Source organism: Mirounga leonina, unplaced genomic scaffold (assembly GCF_011800145.1).
Source record: "Mirounga leonina isolate KUSES-001 unplaced genomic scaffold, KU_Mleo_1.0 Mir_114, whole genome shotgun sequence".
Classification (NCBI taxonomy): Eukaryota; Metazoa; Chordata; class Mammalia; order Carnivora; family Phocidae; genus Mirounga; species Mirounga leonina.
The window spans coordinates 27,693,621-27,706,693 of NW_023270265.1; the positions used below are offsets into that span (position 1 = coordinate 27,693,621).

A 13,073-nucleotide genomic window follows, 5' to 3' on the forward strand; every position below is an offset into this window, starting at 1 on the left:
GAAGGCAGTCCGGTAGGAAGGACTTCTGCATATCAATTTGCAGGTATTGCTAGAGAAATTACACACACTCAGTGCCTCTAAACTATGTTTTAATTTTGTTTCCTAGCAAATTCTTAGTTTTGGTGATGAATTGTTGATATAGTAAAGTGGTATGGTGCAAGGAATCTGGACTCAGATTACTTGTGATTGAAATCTCCCCTCTACCTCTACTCACTGAATAGCTGTATGATCTTGGTCAATTCACTTAATCTCTCTGTGCTTCATTTTCCATATCTGTGTGAGGGGCTTGTTGGGGGGGAGGGGGTTAGGAGGGTTTACACAGTAAATGCCACAGAGGTATTAACTGTTATTTTTTCCACTAGATAGTCAATTTCATAAGGTTGAAGTTTTCTGTTTTGTTTAGGCCTCTCTACTCAGCCGGGCACTTAGTAGGTGCTCAATAAAAATTTCATGACTAACTGAATTGAAGGAGTTGGGGTGAAAGAGAGAGGCTTGGAGGGAAGGAAAGCCTGGGGAGTGTGACACTTTCAGTTCACGGCTCAGCCTGAGAGATTCCTGAGTAAGGCTCTGCGCTTCCTGGGACTTGGGGCGTTGGGCCTACAACCCGACTCAAGGAGCGTGGGTGGTGCTAGCAAGGAAGGAGGCGCTGAGACCCTTGGGTGCTCGGGAGGCTCCTCCCGGGCCAGGCTCCCGTGGCTCCTCCCCTGGCGGGCGGGGTCGCGCCGGCGGGGCGTGAACGGGGCGGAGCCCTGAGCTCGCCTGGCGGGCGGGGCGGAGCCGACTCTCGGGCCTGGCTTCTGCTCACCTCACCGACGGGGGCCGGAAGTCTTGGCCCGGCTCCGTCTGCCCCTCGGGAACCCGGACCAAGCGCCGAGCCTCGCCCCACGGGGCGGCCAGGCCCGGGCTTGCTCCTGCGCGGGCGAACTATGAAGCGTATGGGGACTCTGCGCCTGCTTTCGGACCTCAGCCACTTTAGCGGCGTGGCCCGGCTCCGGGAGTTGCTGGCCGGGGACCCAGCCGTAAGAGTCCGCTGCAGCCCAGACGGCCGCCACCTGCTGCTCCTGCGACCCCCGGGGGCGCCGAGCCCGCAGCTGCTGGTCGCGGTGCGGGGCCCCGGCGCGGAGCTGGAGCGTGCCTGGCCGGCTGGCCACCCCCCACCGCTAGATGCCTTCTTCCTGCCGTGGCCGGCGCGACCGGCGCTGCTCCTGGTCTGGGAGAGTGGCCTAACCGAGGTGTGGGGCGCGGGAGTGGGGCCTGGCTGGCAGCTGCTGCGGAGCACCGAGCTGTGTCCGGGCGGTGGAGCCCGCGTGGTGGCCGTGGCGGCGCACCGAGGCCGGCTTGTGTGGTGCGAGGAGCGTCAGGATGGTGCTGAGGGCTGGCTGGGGCCGCCTGCTGCTTTCAGCCACTACGTGTGCGTCCGAACCCTGGAGCCCAGCGGGGAGGCCGGCACCAACCTGGGCCCCACACACATCCTGCTGCGCCACTGCCCCCCTTTCGGGCTGTTGGCCTCTCGCAAGGACCTCTTCCTGGTGCCCACTGCCACTACCTGGCCTGGCGTGAGTCACATTCTGCTAATCTGGAGCCCAAGCAAGGGCAAGGTGATGGTGGCTGCCCCATGTCTTGGCCTCTCCCACAGTAAGAGCCTGAATCCCGGACGAGGGGACACATGGGACTTCCGGACACTGCTCCGAGGCCTTCCTGGGCTGCTGTGCCCCATGAAACCCTTGACTGTACATACCTGGGCCCCAACTGCCCAGGGCCTGTTATTGCTTGACTTCAGGGGCGCTGTGAGCCTGGTGCAGTCCCATGGTGGTATGCGGGCCGTGGGCACACTGCAGGAGGCACCTGTAGGCCTGGCAGGCTCTGCTGCGCTGGGAACATTTCATGGGACTCTGGCTTGTGTGCTGGGCTCCACGTTGGAACTGCTGGATATGGGCAGCGGGCAGCTGCTGGAGAGAAAGGTCCTAAGTACAGACCGAGTACATTTACTGGCACCCCCAGCCCCTGGCATGGAGGATGAGGAAGGGCTGGAGACCCGAGGGGGTCTTCGTTTGCTTTCAGCCTTGGGTCTGTTTCGAGTAGGCTGGGAAGCCCCACCACAGGGTCTTGAGGTGCCTTCAGCCGAAGACCTGGTGTTTGAGGAGGCCTGCGAGTACTACCAGCGACGGAGTCTGCGGGGTGCCCAGCTCACCCCAGAGGAACTGAGACACAACAGCACATTCCGGGCACCTCAGGCCCTGGCCTCCATTCTCCAGGGACATGTGTCCCCGTCTGCACTGTTGACCACACTGAGGGCTGAGCTTCGAGATTACCGGGCCTTAGATCAGCTCAAAGCCCACGTGGTGGCTGGGGATGAGGAGGAGGCTGGCTGGACTGAGCTGGCAGAGCACGAAGTGGCACGCCTGCTGAGGACCGAATTGGTGGGAGACCAGCTGGCCCAGCTCAACACCGTTTTCCAGGCCCTTCCTACAGCAGCCTGGGGTGCCGTCCTCAGGGCCCTGCAGCTCCAGCCAGACGGGAATGGCCGGCTGAGGTCCCATGCTCCCCCTGATGTGTGGAAGAAGGTACTAGGAGGCAGTTCAGCTGGAAAGGAACCCCCCAATGGGATACTGCCCCCCTTTGAACTTCTGTGCCAGTGCCTCTGCCGGCTGGAGCCGCGATGGCTGCCGCCCTTTGTGGAGCTGGCGCAGCAGCAGGGTGGGCCCGGCTGGGGTGCAGGGGGCCCGGGGTTGCCCCTGTACCGTCGAGCCCTGGCAGTCCTAGGGGACGAGGGGACCAGGTCCGAGGCACTGGAGCTGGAGCTGCTCTTGGGCAGTGGGCGGCCCAAAGCTGTGCTCCAAGCTGTGGGGCAGCTGGTCCAGAAGGAGCAGTGGGAGCGGGCTCTAGAAGCAGGCCTGGGCCTCGGCCCTTCCAGCCGCCTGCTTCGAAGTGAGATCTTCAAGCTGCTGTTGGCCGAATTTGCCCGGCATCGTCGGCTTGATGCTTACCTCCCTCTCCTTTGCCGCCTGTGCCCACCAGACCTAGCTCCAGCTGAGCTCCTGCTTCTGCTAAGGACACACCTCCCAGATGAGTTGGCGCCCCCCACCCCATTCCCTGAGCCTGGAACAGAGCCCCCTCTCACTGTGGGCTTGCTCCGAGCCCTGCTGGAGCAGACTGGGGCTCAAGGACGGCCCTCGGGCCCAGTTCTAAGCCTGTATGAGGACATCCTATGGGACCCAGGCACTCCACCCCCCACCCCACCTCGGGGACCTGTGACTACCCTCCAGGCATCAGACCACCCAGGCTTGGAGGCCTGGGCGCCATCTGGACAGGGCCTCTGTGTGACTGACACAGGCTGAAAATCATTTCTAGGACACAGCCATCAGGGAAGGTGCCTAGGAGTTGGCGGAGAACCAGGGTGGGACCTATACGTGCAATGCTTTTCTCTCTTCTGAAGCAATTTGAAATATATATATATATATATATATATATATATATGGTAAATATTGTGATACAATAAATATATTTGGTCTTTGTCCTCAGGTTATTGTGCTGGCACAGAGCTCCTAAAACCCTTGGAATTTCCTGAGTGATAGGAGTGTCTTTTGTTATTCATAAGGAGCCTCTTTAGATCACATCTGCATTTATGGTAATAAGGTAACTTAAGGTGGGGACCCCCACCCTAAGGATGGGACTGGTCACCTGAAAAACCAAATGAGAGTATTGGAACTTTCAGCCCCATCCCCAACATCCTGGGAGGGGAGTGGGGCTAGAGAGTGAACTCTATAGAAACTCCTGAATGAGGAAATTTGGTAAGCACATTAAGGTTCTGGGAGGGTCCTGCCCAGAGAGGGCATGGGAGCTGCCCACACAGCGCCCGCCTGCCCCCCCGCCCCTCAACCGCCCCTCAACCTATGCCTTGCCCTATGTATCTCCTCCATCTGGCTATTCCTGAGTTGTATCCTTTGTAATAAACTCGTAAATGCAATTAAAGTGTTTCCCCAAATTCTGTGAGCCCTTCTAGCAAATTGTCAGACCAATTTATAGCATGGGAATTCCCAATTGATAGCCAGTTGGTCAGAAGTACAGTGACTTGCAACCGGCATTTGAAGTGGGGTCAGTTTTGTGGGACTGAGCCCTTAAGCTGTGAGTTCTGTGCTAACTACTGTGAGTTCTGTCAGAATTGAATTGACATGTAAGACACCCAATTGGTGTCCATAGAGAATTAGTTGTTGGTGTTGGGAAACATTTCAGAAATACACAGGTTGTGTGTTTTTGAACAACTGAGGGTCCCAGAGGGTCGTGGGTAATGGAGGGAGCAGTTGAATCCAGTAGCTGCTCCCTGATCGGGCTGGAATGCACCCCTCACGCCCGGTTTAACGCTAGCTCTGCTGCCTGTTGTGAGGAGAGGGGTCTGCAGAGCTGCACGCTTTCTTCCCCCAAGACTTCTGAAACCAAGGCAGAATTGTGATGGGCTCTGGGCCTGTGCCTGTCTCCCCGGGATTCCTGGAGCAGCCCCTGGTGGGGGGAAGATCTGCCACAGACAGGAGAGCTACCTGCAGAGCCCATTGGCTTAGTAACAAGAGGCAGTGAGGCAGGGTTGCCTGGAGGGCCCACGTTGTGCTGACTCCTCCCTAAGCAGACACATAAAAGTAGATCTCCAGCACGGATGTCCGTTACCTGGATTTAGTTGCAGGATTACCTCTAAAGAGGGCTTCCATGCCCACTTTTATTCAGGTGACCCCTCAACCTGGTTCTGGGTTTAGGGTAGGGCCCTGGGTGCTGCGACTCACCATCATCCTGGGCCCCCAGCCATCCTTGTCCAAGGCTTGGGACCAACATAAGGACTGCTATTCAGCTTTGTCCTCAGCTGGGACCTACAGCTTAGAATCTGCTCAGCCTCATCCTGGGCTTAAAGTGGCTCTTAGGCTCACATGGAACTAGGGACAGTTCTCCAGTCTCTCTGGGAAAGGGGGGCAGCAGCTCCTCAGGCTTGTCCAGGGCTGGTGTTATTCCTCAGCTTCATGGAGGTCCTGGGGTGGCTCGTCTGCATGGCCAAGTCCTGAGATGGCTCCTCAGCCTCATTAAAGCCTAGGGATGGTACCTTGGCCTCATCCAAGAACTTGGATGGCCTTCGTCCTAACCCTCAAGCCAGGTTGTCTACCAACACCAGGAGTCAAGCTACTGGCCCTTAAGCTACTGCTCCTTCCAGAGGCCCAGAACTAGGGCCTGGTCATCCCTCAGCCTCCACCTCGGCCCCTTCTGGTTTAGGAGGGGCTCTTCCTCCTCTTCTAGGTTTTGAGGCTGGGCCCATTCATTCTGGCTCCTCAGAGAGAAGCTGGAAATGGACAAAAGCAGGAATCTGCTTCCTGTTCATAATCCTGCTGAATCATGGTTGTTTCTTCTCAGCCTAAGATTTGGCTTGGGTCTCTGTCCGTGCTCAGAGGAGAAGAAATTGTACTCAGTGGGCCCCTGGGGGCATGGACAGAAGAAGGGAACCAGTTTTTTTTTTTGTTTTGTCTTTTTGTTTTTGGAGTTGTATGGCTCAAGGAAGTTCCTTAGGGGCACCCACTAGTGGGGAACCACCCAGCCTGGCAGCTCTTAGGGGAACAAGTGGGCTTAGATGGGAACTTTCACCTGCTCTTACAGACTGGGCACTGATTTGCTGTTGTCCTTGCTTAGGCCCCACCTCCAATGTAGGAGATACAAGTGATCCCAAACCATGTGTCAGGACTTTGGAGAACAGCTTAGGGATGCAGATATCATCATGTGACTGGGTTCTGGTGGAGTGTGTGAGGCCATCAGAGAGATGACCTAGTGTGGTCTTCCTGATTCAAAGGACTCTGAATAGGTGAGTGGAGATCCGAAGTCTGAGGTCTTTGGTTGGTAGGGAATGTTCTAGGGCCAGAGGTAGAGAGGGTCCCTGGACAGGATGTTGGGACCTAGGGAAATGAGAGATCTAAGAACTGGAGGTCTTTGATCTTGAGTGTCTAGGTAAAGAGGAGAGATCTAGGGCTGAAGGTTTTGAGCAGTGGACAAGGTCCCAGGTCCATGGCCCCTGGACAGGGGGAGGTAGGAGGGCCTGAGGTCCCTGGGTAGGTGAGGGAGAGGACCCTAGGACAGTGGGTAGGAGCATTTCCACAGGAATCCCTCACCTTTGGAGCTCTCTGCTGTTCACTCGGCAGTAGCCTCTAAGAAGCTTGAAGATGAAGCTAAAGGCAGGCAAGATGAGAATGCAGTCTGGGCAAAGGAAAGAAAGTAAAGCCTAAGGTTCCTCTATCTGCCTATATGGCCTTGGGGCCCAATCCTCCCTTTTTCTTTCTTTCTTTTTTTTTTTTTTAGATTTTATTTATTTCTTTGACAGAGAGAGACACAGTGAGAGAGGGAACACAAGCAGGGGGAGTGAGAGTGGGAGAAGCAGGCTTCCCGTGGAGCCGGGAGCCCGATGCGGGGCTCGATCCCAGGACCCCAAGATCATGACCCAAGCCTAAGGCAGATGCTTAACGACTGAGCCACCCAGGTGCCCCAATCCTCCCTTTTTCATCTCCCCACTGCTTACCCATATTCCCAGCCCCAGCCTCATACTTCCCCACCCTCACCAGGGGATCTGCTGTTTGAACACTGATCACAAGTTCCATGCCACCCAATGGTGGACCACATGACTACAGCAACACTCGTCTTTCCCAGCCTGCAAAAGCCAGAGACCAGAGCCCCACCCCTCCCTCTCCATGTGACCTGTAGGAAATTGGACCTGGTGGCTAGGTTGTGCCATCGTCCAAACTACTCCAGCTTTCCTCCCATACACTGGCCTACCCCTAGGCCTGGCCCTAGCCACCTGCCATTGAGACTATTAACAGTGGGTTCCAAGTTGGTGTCCCTGTCTCCTCAAACCTAACCTTGATTATCCAGAGTATTGTAACAAGCAAATCAAATCAAGCTCAACCCACATGGTAAAGGCCAAACACATCTCTTTCTTCACGAATGGCCCTGCTTCTCTTTCCAGTCTTCTCTCCACTCATTTCCCCCTTCCACCCTCCGAAGAATATATACTTTGAAATACTTCTGGTTCCCTGAACTCACTAGATTTCCCCCTCACTCTGTGCCTTGTGCTTAGCAAGCTTTTCACTCTCTTCTCTGCCCAGCCTAAGCCCTTCAGCATACACTCCAAATGTCACCCCCTCTCCTAAGACTTCCCTACTCACCCCCAATAGATTTAGTTGCACCTTCTCCTGTTCTCCCACAGTTCTTGGTACATACTTCTAAAAAAGTATTTATCAAACTATCTTGTGATTGCCTAGTTATTTGTCTCCCTGATTCGCCGAGAAGTTCCTGAAGGGCAGAGACCATGGTTATTTGTGCTTTTGTATCCTCAGCGTGTATCACAGTACCAGGGGCATAGTAGGTTTTATTATAGATGCAGGAACTGACTGGTCCCTATGGCCTAGGGTGTGAAGGGATTATGTTCTAGTCTTTAGGGATTCGCTGACCTTCTTCCCTTCTTCCCATAGTCCGGACTCACTGTTTGATTGATCTAGACCTGAAATTGATGGGAATAGGTCAGCTGGATCTGAAGAAAGAACCAAACTACCTCGGGCCATGGGGCAGGGGGGTAGGGAGAGTCGCTGAGTCAGGGCCATCTTTCGATTTGTGGTGAAGCTGTAAGCATGGACATTACTGTACTACACAGGGTGCCCTGATCTCTAAACCAAGAGAGGAAGAGAGGTGGGAAAGCCTGGGTCAGTGAGGTTTTTCAGGGAGGGATGGGTGGCAGGGACTAGTGGGGGTTGTGGGGTGAGGTAGAAAAACTGAGAATTAATCCCCACATTGAATATGGCTATCAGGGACCATGTCCTTAAGAAGTATTCCACATTGTTCAGATGTACCAGAATTTAGTTCACACTTTCTCTGCGTGGTCAGGGAAAGAGAGGGAATCAGAAAGTGAGAAGGGGCAGCTCTAGACCCCCAGCTCCATAGGGAGCCACCTCAAACTGGAATGCCTGGCATTTTTACTGCTCTGGAAAAAAGAGAAGGAAAACCTTGAGTGGCTCCCTAAGGCCCCCACTCAGGGTCTTCTTAGGCACAGGCTCCCCCTGGTGGTTACTCTTATCATGGCCATCTCAACCCGTTATCTTCAAACATGCACATCCTTGCCCATTTATTGACTAAGGACTGAGGAAGCCTCTGGAGGTGGTACATTAAGGAGGAGGAGGTCAGGGTAGAATTCAGGGAGCAAAATCATGGAAGGGGAAAGGACCTTGGACTTGTGTCGGACAGTATCTCCCAGAAGAAAGAGGTCCTGAGCTGCCAGCATGCTTTGTCTCTAGGGTTGGAACTCTGCCGCCTGACCTGGATAATTTGATCCAACTGGGGAGGAAGTTGAAGGCACAGCAGAGATTCCTGGGAAGGCACAGTAAGGTCATATTTTATATGAATTTGAAATATAGGAATAAGATGTCAGGATTCAAAATCAATAAAGTATCTGGGGTGCCTGGGTGGCTCAGTCAGTTAGGCGTCTGACTCTTGATTTTGGCTCAGGTCATGATCTCAGGGTCATGAGATAGAGCCCCAAGTCCCGTGTTGAGCCCACATTGGCCCATAGGGCTCCAAGCTCAGTGGGGAGTCTGCTTCTCTCTCCCTCTCTCTCTCTCTGCCCCTCCCCCCTGCTCACGCACTCTCTCTCTAAAATAAATAATTAATCTTAAACACACACATACACAATAAAGTCTCAGTTTATGCACAAAATGTGAAATGGAGGTAAATCTCCCTAAATAAAAACTTTTTCAAGAATCACAATTTCGGGGCGCCTGGGTGGCTCAGTCGTTAAGTGTCTGCCTTCAGCTCAGGTCCTGATCTCAGGATCCTGGGATCGAGCCCCGCATAGGGCTGCCTGCTCGGCGGGAGGCCTGCTTCTCCCTCTCCCACTCCCCCTGCTTATGTTCCCTCTCTCGCTGTGTCTCTCTCTGTCAAATAAATAAATAAAATCTAAAAAAAAAAACAAACACACAATTTCAGGGGCACCTGGGTGGCTTAGTCAGTTAGGCGACTGCCTTCGGCTCAGGTTTTGATCTCAGGGTCCTGAGATCAATACCCAGCATGAGGTTCCCTGCTCAGCAGGGGGCCTGCTTCTCCCTCTCCCACTCCCCCTGCTTGTGTTCCCTCTCTCGCTGTGTCTCTCTCTCTCTGTCAAATAAATAAACAAAATATTAAAAAAAAAAAAAAAGGAATCACAATTTCATGGGACACCTGAGTGGCTCAGTCGGTTAAGCAGCTGCCTTCGGCTTAGGCCATCATCCCAGGGCCCTGGGATTGAGTCCTGCATCCGGCTCCTTGCTCAGCAGGGAGCCTGCTTCTCCCTCTGCCTGCCGCTCCCCCTGCTTGTGCTCTCTCTCTCTGACAAATAAATAAATAAAATCTTAAAAAAGAAAATCACAGTTTCAAGGCTAATAGTGTGCATTGTAAACTGTGCTTCCATTATTACCCAATGGGTCCCCATTTCTGTTGGTAACAAAAATTCAGATGGGGAAGGAGGCTGAATCAGGTCATGAGGTCAGGAGTGAGTGGTCAGGGTCACTCACCAGTTGCAGGTAGAAGTCTTGGAGCAGTTTCCCCTCTAATTGCCAGAGGGAATGCCTGCCTGGGCCTTGCTCCAAAGGTCTCTTCATCGGAGCAAGAAAAAAGATGAGGAGAGTCAGGAAAGAAAGATGAATAAGAGGATGGAATAGGACCAAGAGACCAACAGATGGGAATGGGGCGAGGGGCCTGAGAGAGGCAGGGAAATGCACTTACTCTGGGGAGCCCAAGAGGCTCTCGGGTGGGAATGGTGGGGGACAGAGGAAGGGGCAGAGAGGGGGTCCCTTGGAGCCTCTCACCAGAATTATAGCCAAAGTGCAGAGCCAGTGAGTTAGCTACGTCTGGTCTCCAGAGGTTTCCATTATCTGGGAAATAAAGGAAAAGGGAAAGATCTGTGATGAGCTGGGGAACGGGGAGGGGCGGGGGGCTTCTCCAAGAATGAGGATGGTCTACCTCATCCTAGGCCTCCCTCAGCTGAAGGTTCTGGAGAAGCAGACTGGGCCTAGGTCTTTTATAGGTTTCAGGTCCTCAGGCTTTGGCAGCCTGATTCTAAAGTGATAGTCATCTCAAAGTCTCTATTATCTTTGCTTTGTACTGGAGGAAAATGGGGAGAAGTGGACATTGTCCCCCACAACAGCCCCATGCAGGCTCTAGGAGCAGGCCGGAGCCACAGAATTAGAGGACAGGGCTTCCCCAGCAGAGATGGACAGAGCCCTGACTTGGGTTGGAATGCTACAGAGGGGGAAGGGAAGGAAAGGCTGAGAGGAGTTATAGGGGAACAGGGGACTCAGATATCACCAGTTCAGTGTCCTGGGCCAAGGCTAGGGAGACACTGACCTAGATATAACTGAGATCATTGTCTAAAGGGGAAATCGGGGTGCCTGGGTGGCTCAGTTGGTTAAGCGACTGCCTTCGGCTCAGGTCATGATCTCAGGGTCCTGGGATCAAGCCCCGCATCGGGCTCCCTGCTGGGCGGGAAGCCTACTTCTCCCTCTCCCAATCCCCCTGCTTGTGTTCCCTCTCTCACTGTCTCTCTCTCTGTCAAATAAATAAATAAAATCTTAAAAATTAAAAAAGGGGAGGGGCACCTGGGTGGCTCAGTCGTTAAGCGTCTGCCTTCGGCTCAGGTCATGATGCCAGGGTCCTGGGATCAAGCCCCGCATCGGGCTCCCTGCTCCGCGGGAAGCCTGCTTCTCTCTCTCCCACTCCCCTGCTTGTGTTCCCTCTCTCACTGTGTCTCTCTCTGTCAAATAAATAAATAAAATCTTTAAAAATAAATAAATAAATAATAAATAAATAAATAAATAAAAATTAAAAAATTAAAAAAGGGGAAATCAAGTGACCGCTCATCACTGACTAGATTGGCTCACTGTTCTCATGGTCCCCTCAGGGACAGTGGAAGGTCAGTATGGGATAGGGGATTTATGGGGAGCTTCGGAGAGGGAGAAAGGACATATGGATGACCCACTTTCCCCCTCCATTCTACTGTTCAGGCCCTAGTGAGCTCCCCAGCAAGTAGGTCTCCCCTGTAAATGTTGGGAAAGGGAAGGATGTAAGGAGGCCTTTACAAGGCATAAGGGAAAGCCTTCTGCTTCAGAAGAGGGGATGGGAATGGCTCCAGAGTGGAAAGTTTGGAAATGCATGGCCAAGAGGGATCAAACCAGAGAAGCAGAGTCAGAAAGACAGAGTGGAGAACACTGGTTGGATTTTTAAAACTTTGTGACTTCTCCAATAAAAGATAGTTTTTCCTTGCAGAATGTAGCATGTTCCCAGGTGACCCCAGAAGATATTTCTACTGAGCCCTTGGTGGGGTGTGCACTTTGTTTAACTGAAGCTTGGAGTGGGCTCTTGATTCCACGTTTGTCACTCTTGTTAGTCTTGTCCATCATCCACTTAATTATCAGCAGTCAGACCCTAACTCAAAGAGGGCTCCTGGGCTTGGTGAGGGAGAAAGCCAGGAAGAGAATCTGTGGTCAATCCATTTCTTCTCTTGTGAATAGTTTTTTGGAAGCAGAGGTCCAAGGAGTCATGTGGGTGGGAACAGAGGTGAGAATAACAATTGGGAGATGCTCACATACAACTGTCTCAGAGGTAAGGAGGAACATGAGTGGTTACCCTGGTTGGTATCTTCAGGCCAGGGCTGAGAGGAGAGGACCAGGGCTGGCATAAGGATCCCAGGTTTCTGAAAGTTTCAAACCTTCCCCAGACTCATAATTTGGTAGCATTGGGTCTCTTTCCCCATAATGATCAACTGTACAACCTTTGGAGGGAAGATACCATGCAATTGTTTTTAGAGAGATCTTAACAGAGGGGGGCAATGAAGTGTGGGGACCTGGTGCCCCACTCAGGATCTGCTCTAGAGGTGTGAGGAGCCTGGGCACTGAATGGGTAGACATTCAGCAGGCTGGGGCTCTTCTAGCCTGGAGGAGGAGAGAAAGTGAGCAGGAAGGATGGACAACTGCTTCTAGTTCAGGAAGAGAATCCCCAGAGTGGCAGAGAAAGAACCCCATCTGAATTGTTAGGCCCTTGCAAGAAAGGAGAAAACAGGGCTTAGGGAGCTAGCTAGGATTCAAAGAAGGACCCTTCTGGGGGCTTCACCCTGATGGCCTCCCCAGCATAGTAAGGCACCCCCCCAGTCCCACTTTGTTTAGGATCATATGGGGATTCATTTTCAAAAAAGTGGGGGGGAAAAGTGTTTAACAATGGTATCAGCTCATTAACATCTGGGAGCTGGCAGAAGAAAAACAGGAGTGGGCAAAGACTGGAACCAGGAGCCCTGCTTGCCTCACTAGCCTCATGGAGGCAGAAACTCCTCTGCCCTCCCTACTCCAAATCTTGACATGAATTGGACACAATGCCCTCACTTTGTTCTATAGAGAACAGTAGTCTGGATTCTGCCAATGCTGGCCCTTCCTACCACCAGCATTTGTGCACCTGTCTATTTTTTTAAAGATTTTATTTATTTATTTTAGAGAGAGAGCACGCAAGCAGAGGGAGGGGCAGATGGAGAGGGAGAGGCAGAGAATTTCAAGCAGACTCCACTCCACGCTGAGCATGGAGCGCGAGTAGGGGCTCAATCTCACAACCCAGAGATCATGACCTGAGCCGAAACCAAGAGTTGACATTTAACCGAGTGAGCCACCCAGACACCCCTCACCTGTCTCACTTTAAAGGCTCTCAGGGACCAGGCTGGGAATCAAGGTCTTCCCCATCATAAAGGAGCTTCTTAAAGTAGAGACAGATTTCTCCTCTCAGACTCAGGGACCCTATAAGAGTGGGCTGAGGTTTTTCCCATTAAATTGGACACCTGCAGTGTGTTGAATCCTGGCCCCAAAAAGATATGTTCATCGAGGACCGCGGAATGTGATCTTATTTGGAATAAAGGTCCTTGCAAATGTAATTAAGGTAAGGATCTCAAAAGGAGATCATCCTGGACCAGGATGGGCCCTAAAGCCAAGAGCAAGTATGCTTATAAGACAGACAAGGAAAAACCACAGAGACAGAGATGGAGAAGTCCATGTGAA

At 52.8% G+C, this 13,073-nt stretch overlaps 1 protein-coding gene across 1 annotated transcript; it reads left to right on the top strand.

Moving 5' to 3' along the window:
• Positions 1 to 618: 618 nt before the first annotated feature.
• On the top strand, positions 619 to 3,483 carry HPS6 (HPS6 biogenesis of lysosomal organelles complex 2 subunit 3). Its single transcript, XM_035027799.1, has one exon. It carries the CDS (start codon positions 927 to 929, stop codon positions 3,336 to 3,338), a length of 2,412 nt encoding a protein of 803 aa, XP_034883690.1. The 5' UTR covers positions 619 to 926; the 3' UTR covers positions 3,339 to 3,483.
• The last annotated feature ends 9,590 nt before the right edge of the window (positions 3,484 to 13,073 follow it).

Coding starts and splice junctions, on each gene's coding strand:
- HPS6 (XM_035027799.1), top strand. CDS start 927: ATGAAGCGTATGGGGACTCTGCGCCTGCTTTCGGACCTCAGCCACTTT.